At 38.8% G+C, this 21,303-nt stretch overlaps 1 protein-coding gene across 2 annotated transcripts in view; it reads left to right on the top strand.

Annotated features, from left to right (window-relative positions):
- Positions 1–20,745, top strand: part of myom2b (myomesin 2b) — a 35,069-nt gene extending 14,324 nt beyond the window's left edge. For both annotated transcript variants that reach the window (XM_031314268.2, XM_031314267.2), the window contains 23 exons: positions 102–289; positions 612–738; positions 967–1,145; positions 3,533–3,647; positions 3,926–4,088; positions 4,224–4,330; positions 5,325–5,369; positions 5,825–5,961; positions 6,169–6,313; positions 7,280–7,342; positions 8,216–8,283; positions 9,139–9,252; positions 9,578–9,665; positions 10,364–10,402; positions 11,325–11,430; positions 12,311–12,377; positions 12,758–12,854; positions 13,387–13,423; positions 15,391–15,413; positions 15,641–15,696; positions 15,780–15,869; positions 18,173–18,298; positions 18,907–20,745. In XM_031314268.2, the coding sequence (XP_031170128.1) occupies positions 102–289; positions 612–738; positions 967–1,145; positions 3,533–3,647; positions 3,926–4,088; positions 4,224–4,330; positions 5,325–5,369; positions 5,825–5,961; positions 6,169–6,313; positions 7,280–7,342; positions 8,216–8,283; positions 9,139–9,252; positions 9,578–9,665; positions 10,364–10,402; positions 11,325–11,430; positions 12,311–12,377; positions 12,758–12,854; positions 13,387–13,423; positions 15,391–15,413; positions 15,641–15,696; positions 15,780–15,869; positions 18,173–18,298; positions 18,907–19,110 (2,384 nt within the window). In that variant the 3' untranslated portion in view covers positions 19,111–20,745. The remainder of the gene's footprint in view (positions 1–101; positions 290–611; positions 739–966; positions 1,146–3,532; positions 3,648–3,925; positions 4,089–4,223; positions 4,331–5,324; positions 5,370–5,824; positions 5,962–6,168; positions 6,314–7,279; positions 7,343–8,215; positions 8,284–9,138; positions 9,253–9,577; positions 9,666–10,363; positions 10,403–11,324; positions 11,431–12,310; positions 12,378–12,757; positions 12,855–13,386; positions 13,424–15,390; positions 15,414–15,640; positions 15,697–15,779; positions 15,870–18,172; positions 18,299–18,906) is intronic.
- Positions 20,746–21,303: the final 558 nt, after the last annotated feature.

Below are 21,303 nucleotides of genomic sequence, written 5' to 3'. Positions count from 1 at the left end.
GCTTTGTAATGTCTCGCTGCTGGACTGTGATAATGATTTTGGAGGTTGCGAAGTACAATTATTGTAATTATAAGTATCACAATTCAGAACTGCCTTTTCAGCCCACCCCTCTGCTCCTTACGACATTGCAATGCTGAACTGTGACGGCCATTCAATGGTTCTGAACTGGAAAAAGCCTTCTCACTCTGGAGGAGCAAACATCAAGGAGTATTATGTGGACAAAAGACGCAGCGGAACAACCATGTGGAGGGAGGTTCACATCAAACCAATCACAGAAAGACTTTATAAGGTACAATAATGTCTGCTGTTCAGCTTACCTAAAGCGTCAAAACACACTGAAAAGGGAGCAACAATTTTGGCATAAATTGGATACAAGTACTTAAGTTAGTTGTTCTCTGATACCACAACAAAACTTAAGTCACATACCTACTTTCTTTTAACTAAAGTTTGGTTTTCCACGTTCTAAGAAAAATATCTGGGTCAGATTGGATTACTGGATAAGCAAGCTATTAAGCAAGATATTTCACGCTGGATCAGCTTGTGTGAGTTTGAAAGGTGTCTTGCTTATTGATGATTGCCATGTTAGTAACCATGGTAAAAAATGTTGACAGGTGGAGGGCTTGACAGAGGGAGCAGTCTATCAGTTCCAGGTGTATGCAGCCAACCTGGCTGGCCTCGGAAGAGCTTCTAAACATTCAGCCGACTATAGCTGTGAGGCCTGGACTATGCCGGAGCCTGGTTAGTAAATCTTCTGACTGACTTGTCACACTGTCATACTTTGAAATTTGCCTAAAAAATATGAAGCTCATACAATTATATGGCAATCATAATCATGTCATGTGTACCAAATAGTCTTGATAATAGGGAGTAAGAGAGTGTATAATGTCATTGAATTGTCCACACAAATACAATCAAATACAAATGTGGGTTTGTGTCTCTTCTCCTCTCATTCTGTGTGTCCTTTAGGCCCTGCCTATGACCTGACTTTCAGTGAAGTGAGAGATAATTCATTGGTGGTTGAGTGGAAAAAACCTGTCTATACTGGTTCTGGACCAATTACAGGTTATCATGTTGAGTATGCCAAGAAGGGCACTTCTGACTGGACCACAGCCAATGAAACAGCTGTCAGTCACCGCTTCCTCAAGGTGAGAGCATCTTCAATATGGTTTATAGTTAATCTATTTAAGGGTTACCAGTATGATTATTTATCTGAATTTCTTCCATCTAATAGTATCTTAATAAACTTAGCACAGAAAGTAAGGACATTTGTGTTTGGTAGATTATTTCTCTGTGGTAACAATGCTTTTTGGCAATAAATCTTGTACCGTTGGAAAGCCTGTTTCAAATGGTGTCCCATTTGTAAGGAACATGCATTTGTGGGATGAGCAGCAGCACTGAGTATGTGGGTTGCGCCCATGAAAAATTTGCCACAACAGCTTATTCTGCCATTGACTTGTTTGGTGGATTGGATGATTCTGCCTACGGCAGTTGGATCGTAGGGTCAAAGTGTGGAGAAGACGCGGAGAACGCTATGCTGATTGCTGCACCGATGGAGTAACACCTTTTGGTGGAGGCAGTGTGATGGTGTGGGGCGGCACCTCCCTCACTGGAAAAACAAGGCTTGTCATCATTGGAGGCAATCTCAATGCAGAGAGATATAGAGATGAGATTCTGCAACCAGTGGCAATCCCATATCTCCACAGTCTGGGACCGAACTCTATCCTCCAAGATGACAACGCTCGCCCCCACAGGGCGGGGTTTATCAGAGACTACCTCCAAAATGTGGGAGTGGAGAGGATGGAATGGCCTGCCAGCAGTCCTGACTTAACCCCATTGAACACTTGTGGGATCAGCTTGGGCGTGCTGTTCGTGCCAGAGTGACCAACAAAACCACATTGGCTGACTTGTGACAAATGCTTGTTGAAGAATGGGATGCCATCCCACAGCAGTGTGTGACCAGGCTGGTGACCAGCATGAGGAGGAGGTGCCAGGCTGTTGTGGCTGTGTATGGTTCTTCCACACGCTACTGAGGCTCCTGTTTGTGAAATGAATCAATTGTTAAATTGCCAATATGTCTTGTTTCTTCAAACTTTAATCATCCAATCCACCAAACACCAAATGAGTAAATGGCAGAATAAGCTGTTTGGCATTGGCAGAGAAGATTTGGCAAATTTTTCATGGGCGCAACCCACATACTCAGCGCTGCTGCTCATCCCACAAATGCATGTTCCTTACAAATGGGGCATCATTTGAAAGGGAAGTAAACAGGCTTTCCAACGGTATAAGATTTATTGCCAAAAAGCATTGTTACCACAGAGAAATAATCTACCAAACACAAATTTCCTTACTTTTTTTGCTAAGTTTACATTGCAATTTGACATAAAAGTTGTGTGGAGAAATAATAATAAGTTGAATAATTGATTAGTTGATAATTAATACATTTTCATAATTGATAAATCGTTTGTCCTTGTTTTAAGCAAAAATATATTTGGTTCCAGCTCAATTGTGAATGTGTGTTGGATTTCTTAGTCTTCTATGACTGTACACTTAATATTGTTAGGCCTGTTGGTCAACTTTGGGGCTTTAGGAAATTGTGATGGCCATTGTCTGATATTTTAACAATTAATCGACCGATTTATCAGTAATTAAAATAATTGTTAGTTGCAGTTCTTAGGTTATGCCATAACTGTTTAAATTTGTTGTAGTTTTTCTTCATCAGACATGTGTTACAAAGTGTAAAAAAGACACAGAATATAACTTTATTTAACTTTGTAAAATATTATTTTGGAGAAACTTGATGCTGGTGTAATAATGTCAGCACTGCTGAAACAACATGCTACATTGTATGTTGCTTATGTTAATATGTTCAGTTCTGTGCTTCTCTATACTTTTGTCTCTCCATCGGCTCCTGTTCGCTATAATATTATTTTCAAACTTCCATACATTACATTTGAGCCTTCTGGACCAGCCTATAGTGTTTTTTTAAGCCTATTGTACAATGCAGTGATACACTTATATTAAACTGTGTGACACTGACATCTAGTGGATAAAATAAACAGTTACTGGCTGAGCAAAGCTAAGAAGGTAGATGAACATGTTTGGTTTTAGAATGAAAAGTGGTAGCAATTTAATCTCATATGTGACACAGGCAAGTCAGTCACCCTATCAAAATTATTTGTATTTGAGTACCGTGTAATGCAAATAATATTTACCAGCCTAATAAAACAAGGGTTGCAAAACAGTACAGAATAATTATGAGTGAATACAAATTATGTGAATCTATTTATTACTAAAACGCATTGGGTCTGGGTGTTAGTATATGACACATCTTGCAGTAGCTACTGGATCTCAGAATTGATTACTGCTGTCACTTTCTCATCTGCCAAATAAGTTACCTCAGAAATCTACTGCAACAGAGTTAATGCCAGTTATTGTCAAGATTGCCCAAACTGATGACACCAGTTTAGAAAAAAATTATAAATATTCTCCCTTCACCAACGCTAGGTTGTTTTCTTGTGTGTTTGTTTCCTAGGTAACAGGTCTGGAGGCGGGCACTAGCTACGTGTTACGAGTGCGTGCGGTCAACGCTGCAGGAGTGGGTATGGCCTCAATGGCCTCTGATCCCGTGACTGCCAAGGCTGTAGAAGGTAACATTTATTCACAAATAGTAGGAGATTATCAAAAATGTGTCCTCAATTTATGAAAAAGGCATCCCTTTGAAAAGACGCAACATAGCCAACACATGGCTTTGCAAAATTGGAATTGTGCACTCTTTTTGAAAGTGCTAGAGGCAAGATGAAAGTGGGGAACGAAACAGACAGTTCCACCAAAATATAAAATCTACCAATTCCTTCTGTGCCTTTTTTTGGAGACTGAAATGGGTGCAGTTTAAAAAATTGTGTGTGTTTGTCTATGTGTATTCAAGGATCCCAGGAGGTATCCTGTGTTGTGGATGAGAAGTCAGGTGACATTGTTCTGTCATTCGAGTCCTGCCAATTAAACGAGGGCTCTCAATTCATCTGGAAGAAAGATTATAAAGAAATTACCGATTTCTCCAAAGGAGTAGTGATTAAGACCGAAGGCAGCCAGTAAGACCACACACACTAAAATACCTGTGTGTACACATGTGAACAGTTGGATACTGTGAAGAAAATGCATTTTAAAATCTTAAATGTGCACCATCTGTCTGTCTGTCTGTGTCTCTCTCCTGCCCTGCATCGTAGTTCAAAGCTGATTTTTAAGAATGCAGAAAAAGAGGACTTTGGGACGTACTCTGTTTCTGTCACCAACACAGAGGGAGTGTCATCCAGCTATACAATCTCTGCTGAAGGTAGGATTTACCAATCACTGTGTATGTGGGGCTCTGGTGCTTTACCACCAGGCTGAACTCTGGCTTTTAAAATGTACAGAAATTAAATCCAACACGAAAAATTCTCTCTGCATCCTAAACTTTTGAATATATTATGTTTCAGTTATTTACAGCCTAGACTGACTGATGATTTATTCCTGATGACATACAGTAATTTGAATGCTATTATTATCTCCATCATCTCGTCAGGATTACATTTAATTATATTTAATATTTGTTTCCTCCATCTGTTAAAGTTGTGCATGCAAATATCTTTCATGCCTTGATCATCTGTACTGCAACATCCACACATTAAAACTACACTATTTATCGAAGAACTGAGTTGATGTGTAGGATGAAATCAAGATGAAAGCAATGACACAGTGAATAAAAACAATCTCACTGGCATGTAGGCAACAAACAATTGCATTACACATCTGAGGAATACTGGGGGGGCTGTGTGTGTGTGTGTGTGTGTGTGTGTGTGTGTGTGTGTTTTAAAACAGCATCTTCATGGCAAAGGGCTTTATGTCAGGAAATTTCACAATATTTTTTCCTGCTATTGCACCACTTTGCTACAAGGCTATACCATTATTATTCAGTGCATCTTACACTGATTGCTTCCCATTTGGCCTACAGTTTTTTCAGCCTAACTCACAAGATTTTCCAAACTCCTATTATACAAGGTTCGATTTCTTTCCCTTAGATCAGGTACTTGAGAAGGATCCAATAACCAGCCATGATAATAATGTATTGTCTTTCCTATGGTCGTATTTGCTTCAGTCTTGAAGTGTGCATTTATCTGCCTCTTAAACACAATTACATTAGTGACTTCTCCAACTCCAAACTTGGTACTTGAAACACCCGTCAAAGTACATGATAAAATTAATCTCTGTACTGTGTTTGAGATGCATTTTAATTACTTATTTGTGCCCATTGTTGCATGAAATGAATAAGCTGTTTCTTTATGTTTCAGAGTTGGCAAAGATGCTGGCACTCAGCTATGATATCAGACACCCAAGTAGGTACCTCTGGCTGACTCTTTCAATCTTTCATAATCTGTTTCTCTTTGTCCCGTTTAATCTCTCTTCTCTCACACTTTTTCCTCTGCTCCGTCTAATCTGATTTACTCTCTCTCTCTCTCTCTCTCTCTCTCTCTCTCTCTCTCTCTCTCTCTCTCTCTCTCCATTTATCAGTTTCTCCCTTTCATGCCTTCATTTTGCTTTGTTCTGACTCACTTTGAACCTTTCAGATTTCTTTTTTCTTTTCGTAGGACATTTCTCTTATTTGATCCAAAAAGTCTTACCTGCTTTTACATCACCTGCCTAACCACTATTCACCTCACCTTTTGCCTCCTTTCCCCTCCTCTCCTCTCCTGTTACTAATAAAGTACACTAGTTTGGTCAAGTTATTAGTACATAAGTGTAATAATGTTTTTGAACCTGTAACCTTTCTTTCTCCTTTTCTCTCCTCTAGTCATCCCGCTGAAGTCAGAGTTGGCCTATAAGATTTTGGAGAGAGGCAGAATGAGGTTCTGGCTGCAGGCTGAAGAGATTTCTTCCAATGTCACCTACAAATTCTTTGCCAACAACAAGGAACTGTCTGGAGCTGATGTAAGATACACTGTACTGTAGTTTAGGGCATGGACACACATTAGGGATAAGTGGAAAAAAATGACTTTTTCTGGCTTCAAGCTGAAAGAATTATCTGTCTTCCCCTGATGTACGCTGACCATAATGCAGTCAGCTGCATGTTGCAGCATTAAAATCACAATAAAGAAAGTATCCATATTCACAACAGCCAACTCTATTTTTCTGCAGCCCAACAAGATGGGTCATGATGTCTCTTCAGGTATTATTGAGTTCATCATGGACCATTTCACTGAGGAAAATGAGGGGACATTTACCTGCCAGATCACAGATGGAGGAGGCAAAGCACAGAGCTCACTGGTTCTGATAGGAGATGGTAAGAGAGGCCAGGTCTGATTTCTCACTACCAGCATCTCCACTGTCTTTCTTAACTGGTCAAACAACATACAGTACACAGCCCTGCTACTGATGACAATCTACCACCTAAGAACGGTGGACAATAACACATTTTCCCACTAAGGTTTTACAGTGGTATTAAATCACAACCATAATTAAGGCAAGAATGCCTTTTTTTTCATTGCAGCTGTTGATGCAGTATGTTGAGTCTATAGGTGCAAAAAGGACTTTTAAAAATCCTCATTTTCCTCCTTACTAATCAGTGGATATAATAATAATACATTTTATTTATATAGCGCTTTACATGGTATTCAAAGACACTTTACAGTAAAGCCAGCACATTTAGCACATCAAAAATAGATAAAGCAATGAAACAGACACATAAAACAAGCATATTAAAAGCAAGTGAAACAATAAAACCAGCAACTAACAGTGAATAATATGTGAGACTATTGTAGGTGGAAGGCTAATCTGAAGAGGTGTGTTTTGATGAGTGATTTGAAAGTGTCCAGCTCAGTAGAGTCACAGATGCGTAAAGATACGGTAGAGAGTTCCAGAGGGAGGGGGCTGCGATGGTGAAAGCTCTGTCGCCACAGGTATGGCACCCCAGGATATGCTGGCAAGCCTCAGCCAGAATGAACACAGTCTATTGAGACATGTAGTATAAAGTATATACAGTATGTGCTTAACTTACTGCATCTCTAGCTTAAGAGACTACATTAAGAAAATGTATTCAGTTGATGAATGCAAAGGTGGGTTTGAAGCCGTTGTGTATGAAGGACACTTAGAGATTCAAATGAAGAAGCCTGATTTCATAAATTATGATTCAACTCTCATACAGAGGACTATTTGCTAGCTAATCCACTGACAGAATCTGTAGCAACTACTGGCAACACTTTGATCTTTTAATTATCCTGTGTTTACGTGTATCTGTATGTGCACACAGCTTTCAAGGCAGCACTGGCGGAGGCTGACTACCAGAGGAGAGAATACATCAGAGTCAAGGAGGGTAAGAAATACAAAACATCATCCACTCTTAAGCTTGTATGAGCTTCTACTCTACTTAGCCTGAGACCAGCTCACCACTATGTTGCCTAGGAAACAACTAATCTAATGATGAGTGTACAGGAAAGTAACAGACCTGCATTACTTTTTTATGTAAACAATATTTTTACACACATACACAAATAATCAAAAATAAAAATAAAAGTCACAAAATGATCATACACTTACACAACTATTAGATCAATATGAATAAATTGTTTTGTCTTTCCTTGAAATGTAATTTCCCCTTGCGGGATTAATAAAGTATGTCTTTATCTTAATCTATGTCAGTCTATCTAAAGCAAGGTAGGTTGCAATCTCCTTCAGCCATAAACTCACAGATACTATTTGCATATTTTTTTCCAAAAGAGAGCAATCATTCTCCTGGCCTGAAGGAATCTAAAAGTCTATCAGCATTGACTGATTAGAATTGACCACTAAGTTCTCTGGGTGTATACTTAAAATGCATAGCTTCACTTGGAGGCGAACATTCTTACATTTTTTCTTACATCCGGGATATGTTTTGTGTAATACTTTCCCAAAATGACTTACATTTGAGCATTCCCAAACACAGTTGGTGATAGAACCTGCATTACTTTAAGTTGAAGTTGGAACCTTAAAACTTAAAATTGACCTATTTGAAAATAAGTCCCAAATTTAAAAATGTGTAGATCAGCTACCACACATGCAAGTGTTTCCATAGTGGTATTTTGCATTTTAACATTATAGTTGTGCATATAAGGCAGGTAATGTAGCTCATACAATCAAGGTCCATAAGTAATTTGTTTTTAGCTCATGTTTTCCCTGGGCATTTCTCTCCTGCCTTTATCCACCACAGGTCCCCACTTCAGTGAGTTCCTGTCACTTCAGGTTGGAGACGACTGCTCTGTCAGTTTGGTCTGCAAGGTAATCACAGCTAAATCAATCACTAATTATTGAATATTTACACTCTAAACAAATGGGAGTCTGACTTCAGTGGATAGCTGATTAGCCATTCTAGGAGGCTGAGTGCAGGGTGTGAAAATACTGTGTAATGATAAGGTACAGATTGAAAATAACCAGAATTACACTGTCAGGATTTCTTTTTGGCTTTGTTAGCATGAAGCACATAATTAAGACAATTTTGAAATGAAAGTATTGTTCATATCCCTCGAGACAGTCAGTCCGTCAGTTTAGCCCAAACAACTGCATTTTGAATAATTTAGAAACACAAAAAGACACACAGTAAATTAAGTGGGTGGATGTTGTGACCACAGTATACACAGCAGGCATTAACTTCTTTCTTTTCAAGCATCAACCATTTTGCCGAAATAGGCTTCATTTGTAGTCGGTGTCAGTGCTAAGTTAGGGTACAATATATTTATTAAAAATGACTACAGGCCAAAGTTCTCTTGAGGGAAATAGTGGATTTTTTATCCATGAGATGGGGTGACACCACATAAAGTGAACATTCCACACTTCACTGACTTGACTTAACAGGTTTCTCTGAGGTGGAGCTATATATACACAGAACCTCTCTAATGGCCAAGTGTTAAATAGCCCTGTTTGCCATGAAAAGATGAGTTGCAACACATTGAATTTGGGACTTATAAGTGACTTTTAGAGGCAGATTAATGGGGATAGTGCAAAAATGCAATTCTGAGACTTAATTTAGGATGTGATGATTTGATAGATAGAAGCTATAAAAGAATCAAACACCCCTCTTCCTATTTAATTAAGTTTTTTAATGTTTTAATAATATGTGCGATGTTTTAACTGCAGGTTGCTAACTTGAAGAAGGAATCAGCGTTCCACTGGTATAAAGAAGACACAGAGATCATCCCTGATGTAAAGCCTGACCTGGGATCAGGAGTCTGTAAACTGCCCATTAAACTGGTAATTTCACTTTTGTAATGTTAAATCTTCTGAATTCTGGGAAACCAGATACATTATTATTATTTCTATGCACGGTTATACATGCACATACCAGGATGAAGCATAGTGTAGTGGCTTTACTTAGTCAAGGCATGGATGCTGTATTTTTTGTTCACGGATATGGGTACAAACATGCTGCAACAATTTGGTGTTTCTCTGAGGATCCAAAAACAAGAACACAATGAGTTCAGATTTAGAATTCAACAAATCTGCATTCCCTATGTCCCCTACATGATTTTATGTGTTTCCTCCTTCCTTCCTACACTACGTTATGTGTCTTCTCCAGTTTTCTCTGAAGACAGCGGGAGTTTATAAGGCCACCATCAGTGATGACAGAGGAAAAGATATGAGCCAAATTGACATCTCGGGAAAAGGTAAACATATCTGTCTTACTTAATTTATCTTGCTGATTAATTAGGGGATTAATTCACTGACTTGCCAGCAAAAGAGCTTGTTGCTCATTAAAAACCTGGGAGACAGGAAATAAATATGATCCAAATGTATACGCTGTATCTGTATGTGGTAAACTAATGAATTTTTAAACAAAACAAACCCCAACTTTGTTTTTTCAACTACTGTATAAAAATAGTTTTTGCCATGTGACAATTCGCTCACCTGCTGGCTGTATTTATTCTTGAGAAAATCCATTTGAATGTTCTTATGTGAAAGAATTTAGGCTGATACTCTGTAGTACTTTAAGCTTGTACTTTTGTATGTTTTGATGGCAGAACTGGATATTACTGTCCTTCTCAGATCCTCCTTTATCCCCTCTGTAATGGAGGTTAGTACGTATTAAATCAGACCTTAAGGGAGAGATTATCTAACCGATACAGCTCTTCACACCCATTTTATTTTAATTGGGATGCCACCAAAGAACAGAATTCAGAACATTCAGTTAATTGGTTGATAATGGAAACAGGGATACTAAGTCACAGGGTATGGAGACAAATGAACACCTCTCATTTGAACTTCTTCCTTACTGAGCTTTTAATGCAGCCACGAGAGGGCAGCATCATGACTTTCCCTTGTCCTGGCTCTTTCTCTGACCCATGTTTTTTTGCCTCTCTTCTAGTCTTTGACGATGCCATAAACAAGATCAGCCAACTGGCTGGTGGGTATCGGCACACACAAACACACACACACACACACACACACACACACACACACGATTATCTCACTAACACATATCCATATTAAAAAACAGTTCTAAATATCACCATCATCATCCTCTAACCACTGAAGGGATCAAGTACAAATTGTCTAAACATGACACAATCACACTCCATTGATAAGAGATTAAGTAGATCCATCCCCAGGATCATATATTTATGTTTATTAAAATCCCACTGCCACACACACACACACACACACACACACACACACACACACGTATCAGTGTGTGGCAGAAGTTGTCATGCTGGAGGCAGTTAGCCATCATGTGGTGAAATCCCTTTAAAATTCCACTGCGCTGTCACAGTGACAGTGTGTAGGAGCATCTTACTCCTATTTCAAGAGAAAGTAACTTGACAGCTCTGCGGCAACTGTTACAGCAGTGCTTGCAGAGGAGAAGAGGGTACATTACTGTGATAATGGGAAACCATAGTGATATGACCAGGTGGATGACACACTTGTACACTTGTAATGTGCAGTGAGCAAAGTCCCACACAGACATGGTTTAAAACTCCCTTTTAGGTATAACAGCTTAAAAAAAGTTTTTAAAGCTTCTGATGTTTGAAGCATTTTATTGAATGCAGCATACAAACAGTCTGCACTCTAAAATCTGCACTCTGCTTCATTAGTACAATTCTGCTCTCCACGCTGGATAAAGGTAACATCAAAAGGGAAGTCTTAAGATAGATACTACAAATGGCTACATATGGAAGTTTTATTTTTTTATTTTTTTTATTCTGAGCAATAAAGTGCATCGTGCAGCAGCCATGTAGAGGCCAGGTTAATCAGCAGCAGATGAAAAATATGTATCGGATTCTCATTTCAAATGTGCCCCTCACCTCTATCACCTCCATCACCTCTAGGAGCCAGTGCAGCGGAGCTGGTGATTAAGTGCACAGCAACAGGCATTCAGCTGCAGTGTCACATGAAGTATTACACCTCAGAGATGAACATCACCTGGTGTCATGGGTAAGAAATTATATTCATAACACTAATAACACTACTAAGACTGCCACTACAACACTAGCAACAACTACTACTACTAAGGGGGAAAAGAAGAAGAAAATAACGACAATAACTAAAAAAGTATTTGTAGCAGTGCTAAGGAAGAATAAGAGTATTCTTTTAAGTTTGTCTATAAACATGCTGACCACAACCTTTTCTGTCAAGTTAAACTGCCGGGAGTGACAAAAACAATAAGCAACATAATGAAACTTGTGATGGCTATTGGCAAGTGTTTTCATTATCCGGGTTATTGCAGTAAAATGGACCTGTTTTGTGACAAAACTCCCACCCCTATCATTTTCTATGAATAAGCAAGGTTTTTCTGCACTTAAAAGCACTCTCTCGTACCCTGAAGATTAGCCTATAAAATTTGGAGGGAGGGGGAATAGAGTGAGAGAGAGACTGGACAGAAAGATAGAAAACATGACAAAAGGGATGAAGAGAAAGAGAGAAAGGGGACAAGGTAGTAGAGGCTGTTCTGTTATAAAATTATTAGTTTTTTTTTGTGAGAGTTTTTGGAGATTGGAGATTAGATTTTTTACATCTCCCAGCTCTTTCTCTGTGTGTGTGTGTGTGTGTGTGTGTGTGTGTGTGTGTGTGTGTGTGTGTGTGTGTGTGTGTGTGTGTGTGTGTGTGTGTGTGTGTGTGTGTGTGTGTGTGTGTGTGTGTGTGTGTGTGTGTGTGTGTGTGTGTGTGTGTGTGACAGATAGCAAGAGAGAGAGAGAGAAATTGGTATCCCTATGCGTAACATTAGGCAGGCATGTAAACATGCTTTTCCATTACCGCAGGCATCACCTGCTTACAAACACTACATACACACTAACCTCTCCTCTCTTCTCCTCAGTGAGACTAAACTCTCCCACAGTGACAAGATGATGATTGGAGGAACCCCTGCTATGGCAACCATGGAGGTATTATCATCTCCTGTACAATGCTAAACAGTATATGCCTCTTAGGTGGATCATACATGAGTAATTTCATGACAATAAAGACCCTCAGGCAGTGGCACTGTTGCTTAAAAGTCCTCCAAGTGCCTTTGTAGAAGTGATACCAAGTCAACTTTGAGACAAATTAGACAGTGATAGCTAATGAATATTAACATCATACATTTTAAAATTCATTCAACTTAATTATACAGCGTATCTTCCTTTTGCTTTTTGTCAGAAAGCTTTATAATTGTAATTAGCCGGTACTGTAGATGAATGAACCTTTTTGTAAACCATGAAATAAAGTAGAAATAAACAACCGCACACTGAGTAGTTGATGGGTTTGTTAATTAATTGTTCCACAGGTGATTGAACCAGTGGAGAAGGATAAAGGAATGTACTCCATCGTGATCACTGACCGTGAAAACTCACATAAACGTACACTGGACCTCAGTGGTGAAGGTCAGTTTATCTCTCTCTCTCTCTCTCTCTCTCTCTCTCTCTCTCTCTCTCTCTCTCTCTCTCTCTCTCTCTCTCTCTCTCTCTCTCTCTCTGTAAAAATGGGAATGGAAACAACACAGTCTCTTGTGTTTATGGAGTTCTTGGCTTCAGTCTGTAGTTTAAGACATTGACGCTATACGGAGTATAGTATACTCCAACCCAAATCTAAACATCTCACTCATCCCCGGACGCTTGGGACTGGCGTTTGCCAGTACTCCTCTGTCATTTACAGTTTTTTGACAAATATTAGATTGGATGTCGCATTATTCCCCACCTCATGTTCTGAAGTTCTGCCAGAAGTAGTGTATTTCTATTTTTACCAAATTACGTTAATTTAGCTGCTCTGCTGTGGTTGTTCATGAAGGAGCAAGCCACAGCCACCTTTTTAGCTAGGGTTAAGTGTTTTAGTGGAGTTTCACTCTAAAAATAAAAATGAGGAAACAATTAAGTGTTGTGAACAGTAACAGTGCAATTCTGTTTTTGTCTTTTACAGTATATGAGAAGGCCTTCGCTGAGTTCCAGAAACTCAAGTAAGACTACATTCTCAAATCCCTTTCTGTATATAATTTAGTCAGACTCACTCTGTTAATGATGAATTACTGTTTCTTTCACATTTTAACATACAATGCTTCATCACTGCAAGTTTGAGACCTGGTAGCAAAAAGTTATGTATAATGATTGTCCAGGATACTTTTTGTTCATATACTGAAAACCAAATTATTCATCCTTGTTTCAAAGCACAACCGTTTACCATAAATAGATTTGGTGTTTTGATTATAAAAAGTCATTTGATTATATTTGAATATTAAAATGACCTGTACTCGATATTAAGAACATTAATATAGCAGTAAACAACTATTTGCTATGTAAAGATATGGTGGAGTAATGGCGTCGTTGTCAGACGTTGAGGGCTGTGACAAGGCGTCGGTATTTGACAAGTATACAGTCTGTGAGAGCCGTGTGGAGTCAATCCCATTTTCACTTTAGTATTTTGAGTATTTCGAGCACAGCCTTTAAAAATGAATGTCAAGTGTCAAGTCATTACAAAGACATCGAAAGGTTGTACTGTATTGCTTAATGTCAAGTTGTCATAGCACAGATTGTTGTCTTCGTTAAAGTCAAGTTGTCATGACAAAGACATCTCGGACAATGCTAACTTTGCATTAAAAGTCTCATAATTTACCGAATGACACTTAATGACAACAGTCATGAACACTTAAAATGACTCATTCATGTTCATGACAGATCTCATGTCATAATAATGACAGTGTCATGTCAGTCTTATGAACACCCCTTCAAATAAAGTGTTACCAAAATGGTAGCAATAAGAAATGAAATTAATTTATATTTTAATCTCCACAAAACCTTTTGCTTACTAGGTCCTGTTAGAGTAAAGCCTGCAGACCCGTTCAGTCAGACAACTTGAGTTGACTTTCAAGTTGACTTTACTACACACAGAACTTACTTTACTGACCCCAAGATGCATGTAGATCCACATGCATCTTGGGTCTTTCTATTGAAATAACTGTATTTCAGTTTATGAATTTTGAACATTTAATTTTGGGTTCTTTAGCTAATTGGGCGAGAGTGAAACCCCACACACTAGGGCTGGGTATTGTTCCAAAATATTTGATACCAATACCGTGACTTTGATACCGGTTCCTAAACGATACTTTTTTTAGATACCAATTTTATAAAACAAAAAGAAATTACAACATTACACATTACGGCATTCTGCATGCTTATTGGCTTATTGATGCTGATGACATTTCCTCCTTAGGTATTAAAATTGGGTATTGAATGAAGAGGCATTTTTCGATACTTTAGAGTCAATTCGATTGGTCCCTAAAAAGTATTGAATTCGGTACCCAGCCCTACCACACACTGAATTTTGCAAATCCATTTAGAAAAATCAATTGAAACACTAAACGCTGCATGCGGAGTGGAAAATGTCCAAATCCCTTTTCTAATTAACATACAAAGAGAGACATATAAGCACAATATTTTACAAACTCATTGAAACAAGTGACATCCTGTTGCCCTTTTGATTGAGCATCAACATGCTGAGAGGAGAGCAGAGTTCCTCCAGCCATCTGGTCCTGTGGCTGACCCCTGGTCCTCCCACACTGCTCCGACAGCCCTTACCTAGTGATTACAAAGCAATATCATTTTTTTTTTTTCATAGAAAATATTCTGTTAAGTCCCTGGGTAAACTACAGTACTTTGTGGTTTGGCACTAAACCCAGAATACCTTGTGGCAAACCATCTGACCACTAGAAACAGATCATAACCATACGTTGCTGTACTACATTAAAATGTAGGGTTACATCCTCAAATCATTATTTGTTGGTTGTTTTATTTTGAAAGACAAATTAATACTAAAAGATACATTTTAGGTTACAGTGTTGTACTCAGTACTGTATATGATAATTGTACTACAGGTTTGCTGTATGAGAGATCGAGAGACAGACCTCTGACTGTATTTTCTGTGTTTCAGGGCTGAGGCCTATGCTGAGAAGAGTGAGTTTATCCTTCCATTCTCCTTGTTTCTTTGTTTAATACAGTTACCTTTTTCTTAACTTTCTACAGTTATTTCAGTTAAAAAATGATCATTGTTCAGACGTCTCAAAAAAGCATAAAGCCACTGATTGTTTAGTTGTCTTACAGAAAATTATGACCTAAAGTTCATCATCAATATAATAAGCAATAGGGATGATTGGTAATATTAACAATGTGGCTTGTTTCAGACCGTGGTAAGGTGGTGGGAGGACTGCCTGATGTGGTCACTATTATGGAAAAGAAGGTAAGTGCCTAAGTGTATGTGATTTAAGTATCTGTAAATTTGTAGATGGTTTTCTAAAAAAGTCATCTTTGTTCCTCCTATAGACCCTGAGTTTAACATGTACAGTGTGTGGGGACCCCAAGCCTCAGGTGTCATGGTTAAAGAATGGAGCAGAGGTGGAACCTGACGATCAGGTAAATGCTTCAGCCACACTAACAGAAAAAAGCACTTCAAACAGAGCCTTGTTCTTTCTTTGGTTTCTACCCGACACAAACGACTGCTGACTCTTAAAGCTGTTTACTTCCTTCCCAAACCCAGATCCTCCGTTGTTGCCCATGATTTATTACCTTATTAATCAACCACTATTGCAATAGTGTGTTTCTAATAACTTGTCTAGTGATATGGGGTTTCCGCACTTAGTACATGTCTACTGGATTCTACTGTGTTACTCCCAGTGGCTTTGGCTGTTTCAATATTTTGCACACTCTTTGGATTCATATGGGTAGCATCCTAAAGCAGAGTGTCTTTTCAAAATGCAATGTACAACCATGACTACAATACCGGTTTTAATATTGTCGCCGTCGGGCGAAAACCTTGTATGTCCAAAAGTGTATCTTTTCAGAAAATGAAAAAAATGCTAATTTGAAAACATTTTATTGAGCTTCTTTTCTAAAGCAAAGTCAGACCAAATCACTTTGTTACTGTTTAAATATCTGTAAAAACCCACAGATGGATGTAAAGTGTGACCAATAGCATTGATTAATGAATTTTGTTTTAAATGACAAAACATGGAGATACAAGGTTTCCGCCCAACAGTGACGATATCACAGTAGGTGTTCTTGCCAGAGCAAGACATTTTACCTTTTTAAATTAGATGCAAACTAATATTAAGTAATGGAAAAGTAATGTTTGAGTAAGAGGTTCAGGGAATACTGGAGGAAATATTGAGGTAGTAAAAAAACAAAGTACTTTCTAAGTAGTGTATGTTTCAATTAAGTTTTAATGAGTACACAACATTAAAACTGATGAAATAAACAAGATCCCCAATGATACACGTTAGTTCCTTGTTAAACTGATTGCAATGCTGGAAGTCTCTATATAGCCTCAATATGTACTGCTGAGGTGATCAGGATTAAGACTTGAGCACCAGTTACAATCCCTCACTGGAGGGATCTGCATACTTTAGGTGAGGTCAGCATTATCAGTACACTTCTGGATCGGTAATGGAACAAATCTACCTCTCATAACTCATTGACCTACTTGCCAACCAGTACAAGTCTACAGCCTATCCCCAGTCAGTGGAGGCTCTTTCAACAGCATCAGCATCCTGCGGCTCTTAACGGCTTTGAAGATTTAAGTTTGAGAAACCGCAGTCCAGGTGGAATATGTGTTGAAGTTTGCCCTCTTCTTTATTCATTCCCTCACCTGCTAATAATCTGTCTAAAACGAGAACAGATGTCCTTGGTGATGTGTTTTCCAAACCTCAGGAGTGTGTCTCCTCTACCTCGTTACCACATAGGATACTGACGATATTAACAGAAAAACAAACAGAAATATATACAGATCCAGAGAAACTCAGAGCAGGAATAGGTGTTACTCTAAAACTATACCGGTTTAAATAGAGGCGTGTTGGAGCAGGTGGTAAATACCAGGTATAATCATTTTTAACATTCATCAACAACATCAGTTTTCACGAAACCATAATTACCTAATTTCATGATTTTAGGAGCTACCTTTCATTAGTCAAACAAAAGAGAAACTAGCAACCCACAGATTAACCTACACTGGTCTAATAAATGAATGCAATTATCTAAGACCATATAACATGTTCATTAAAAAAAAGGCCATCAATTGCAAATATCTTTTTTAGGTCTATTTGATTTTTAGGCCAGTAGAGTTTTTTTTTAATTTCTCAAAATAAAAGGCAAGTATTTCTCTTAATAGGAATTTAACTAGCATGCTACAAGTGCCACTCCACAAAATATACTAATGCCCAGACATTGCAAATGAGTGGGCAGGTACTGCATTAGAGAGGGATATTAAAATACTATATTCTCATCAGCAGCGCTCAAATGGTGCAAGTCAGAATACAAGTTCTCTATGTTGTCTCAGGTGTCTGAAGAATAGCTACACAAGTGTACTTCAACTCTAAAGGCTTTAAAAATCAATCAATTTTGTGGTCTCAAGATGTACAGATGGAATATGTTTTTATTGTCATTTAATCCAATCAAATTATGGTTGAGCTAACAGGCCTCAGCAGATATGCATAGACAATAGACTGGAATAGATCATTAGTCCTCATGTCCACCAAGCCCATCAAGCAGTGCTCAGCATTTGCTAAAGCGAGGTGGTAATCAAAGCTTATGCTGCTGCTCTGAGTAAAAGATACATTGATTTTGAAGTAAAACTCAAAGTGACAGGCGTTTTAAATGTTAAATCATGCTAAACTCCCTGTAGTGGCTTTCTCTCTTTTTTAACCTTTGATTTCGTATTTCAGTACGTGGTCTCTCTGGACCAGGGCAAGTTTGCCAGTCTGACGATCAAAGGTGTTTCCATGGAGGATTCTGGCAGATATACCATGATTGTCCAGAACAAATACGGAGGGGAGTCCGTGGATATAGTGGTGAGTGTCACTGCTGTGTACCACAAATGACTGGATTTACTCAGAGCCATGGAGTTTTTCTGACCATCTGTAACACAAATCTTACCTTTTCATTGGGGCCCAACAGTGGGATATTTTTGTGATCACACTTTTGACCTTGTGCTTTTTGCCTGACCCTGATTTGACAGTTTTTGTTTTTTTTAAAGATAAGATTTTTTTGTGGGCATTTTAGGCCTTTAATTCCACAGGACAGATGAAGACATGAAAGGGGAGAGAGAAGGGGAATAACAGCAAACAGGTCAGAGTCGAACCTGCAGCCGCTGCGTCGAGTATACCTCTATATATGTGCGCCTGCTCTACCAACCGAGCTATCCCGGCCACGGGATTTGACAGTTTTAACATGAAAAGATTAACATGACAAAATAATGCAGAATCCTGACCTAGAATATTCTTTACTTAAGACTCAAAATGATCTGCTTAAATGCTGTAGAAAGTTGAAAGCATGAAAGGTGTAGCCCTTTCAAACTCTCTACATACATACAGTAGAGTAAATACATGTATGGGAATAATACTAACAGTTAATAGTAACATAATACTAACATTATGTCTTATTCTGTCTCTCTCTCTAGGTCAGTGTGTACCGTCATGGAGAGAAAATCCCTGAGGCAAAACCAACTCTGACCCCTAAAATACTGATCCCTCCTAAAGTCCCCATTGAGATCCCTCAGCCCAAGACCCAGCCTGCTCCTAGCCCCGCCCCCTCCACTCCTAGCCCCGCCCCTCCCAAGGCCGGAAGAGGAGTGAAGAGTCCCACTCCTACCAGGAGGAAGTAGAAAGCATGACAATCATAAATGAGGAAGAAACATATTCACATGTAAACCAGACAAGCTTTCATTGGTATTCTCTATCTGGACAAATATTAAAAGCCTTAAATGAAATGGAACTAACACACTTGGCGTTAAATTAGAGAGTCAAGAAAACCCTGATAGCTAAAGTAAAAATAACTGTTATAGTAAGCAAAAAACGAAGGAAAAAAAGATGCTTTTGTGATATCTCAACCCCTGAAATGAATAAAATATAAAACTAGTTCATATCAGAACAAGACTTAATTAGAAATTACTAATTTAATTGAAATGAAACTTGAATAAAGCTGAAATGTCATTAAAACTATTGCTGGAAAAGGACTGAAATTTGTTTTTAAACTGATACTGGAATGTAAGTAAAGCAGAACAATTAAATGACTAGTTTTCAGTGACAGCTCTGTGTACAAGCGAAACAAAAACATAAAATCTAATGATATGGCTTAAATAGAGGAGAAATCAATACATATACTATAATTAAACAGACTGTTATAGAGTATATTGTTGGTTACCACCATGGAGACATCTGGTCAGAATGCTTCAGCCCCTCAGAGCTTTACTCCCGGTCTCAAAACAGGTTCTAACAACATAAAACATAACAACGTGATATTTTAGGAACAATGGCTTTGATATGACCTCATCACCATGCTGCTGAAAAGAAATTTTTCATTGATGCCTGCATTTTTCATGGTGTGCAACATATTGTGCTTCATGAGGCCGTTGGCAGAATGTCTTAATTCCCCCTCACACACCCTCACCACCACCCTTTGAAGACAGGGCAAAGCCAAGTCGTGGCCCTGTGGAGAGAGGTGGGCCCACTCTGCCCAGTGGGGGGGGGCCGCCTCTGCATATGATCACTGGCTTGGCTCGGCCTCATGGTCATTGCTTTATACATGAAAGATTTCATTTACATGTTTCGGAAAATCTCTCCCCTATAATGCTTTCTGCAGGATGTTTATGCACAAAACAAGGTTAGTATCGCAGCTCCAAATTACTGCTATGTCTAAAGAGATGAATGCTGGAACGCTATTTAGTTTTTAATCCAGAAATAATGCAAACTTTCACAAAGAACATGTTAACACAGGTACTGAGAGAAATAGCTTGGGTTGTAGAAAGCAATTATTATGCTCCCACCTCTGTCAACTGATGGCTGCAAAACACCGTCCTCCTTAACATCACCATGGTGAGATATTGAACATGCTGAAGATCAGCTGGCAGTGAATCACCACTTAGTAAACCAGAGCCATGGAGCAGTACTGTCACACTAACACTGCCACCACTGAAAACTGTCATAACCGATTTCTGCTTAATACTGACTCTGACTGTTAGCACATTTTTTTTTTTTAAATCTACATTTATTCTACCTTACACCTAAATATCCATTATGTACAACCCTCCTGGTCATCAGCCAACAGCAAAGCTATAAGATGTCAGTCCCGTTAAAAATGTGCAGGAAGTAGTGATGGCAGAGCTGATGAAAAGATGGCTGATGAGATTTGTGGTTAATTAAAGCTGATGAGAGGAGACGGAGAGGAGCGAGGGAGGGGAGCAGGGTAACTTCATTGTTTTTGTGTTTGCTGTTGCTAATAAAAGAAAGAGATTACACTTTGCTAAGCCTGTTTCTGTCAGAGAGGGAGAGAGACAGAGAACAAGAGGTAGGTTGTGTGAGAACTGGAGTAATGGAGAAACTGAAAGAGAGAAAGTGAGACTGCGAGATTGCTGTTGTTTTGCGTTACTTTCGCTGCTGATGTGTCTGCTCTTGCGGTATGAGACAAGTCTCGTCAAGATTGTCAACAAGTTGAGAATGAGTTGACTGAATGAAATGCAGAGACATATAGTAAGAGTGGTGTGTGTGTGTGTGTGTGTGTGTGTGTGTGTGTGTGTGTTTATTGCTGTATGTTGTGTTTTTTGGGCATGAAGACAAATCTCATGTCATAAATTGTGTGTAAGTCTGAAAGGAAGAAACAGACTGAGACAATGCACATGTGAGAAATGAATGTCGATATTTCAGTGTTGCGTGGCAATAAAGGACTTCTGAAGAGCGACAGGAAGAGGAGGAGACTTGTGTGTGTTAGAGAGAGCGGGGGGGGGGGGGGCGAAAGAGAGAGGGATCTGAATCATTTTGATGTTTCGCTGATCATCTGCTGTGAGATCATTTTCCTGACT

Source organism: Sander lucioperca, chromosome 3 (genome assembly GCF_008315115.2).
Source record: "Sander lucioperca isolate FBNREF2018 chromosome 3, SLUC_FBN_1.2, whole genome shotgun sequence".
NCBI classification, from domain to species: domain Eukaryota; kingdom Metazoa; phylum Chordata; class Actinopteri; order Perciformes; family Percidae; genus Sander; species Sander lucioperca.
Note: the sequence above shows the minus strand (reverse complement) of the source record. Positions and strands in the feature narration are given on the sequence as shown.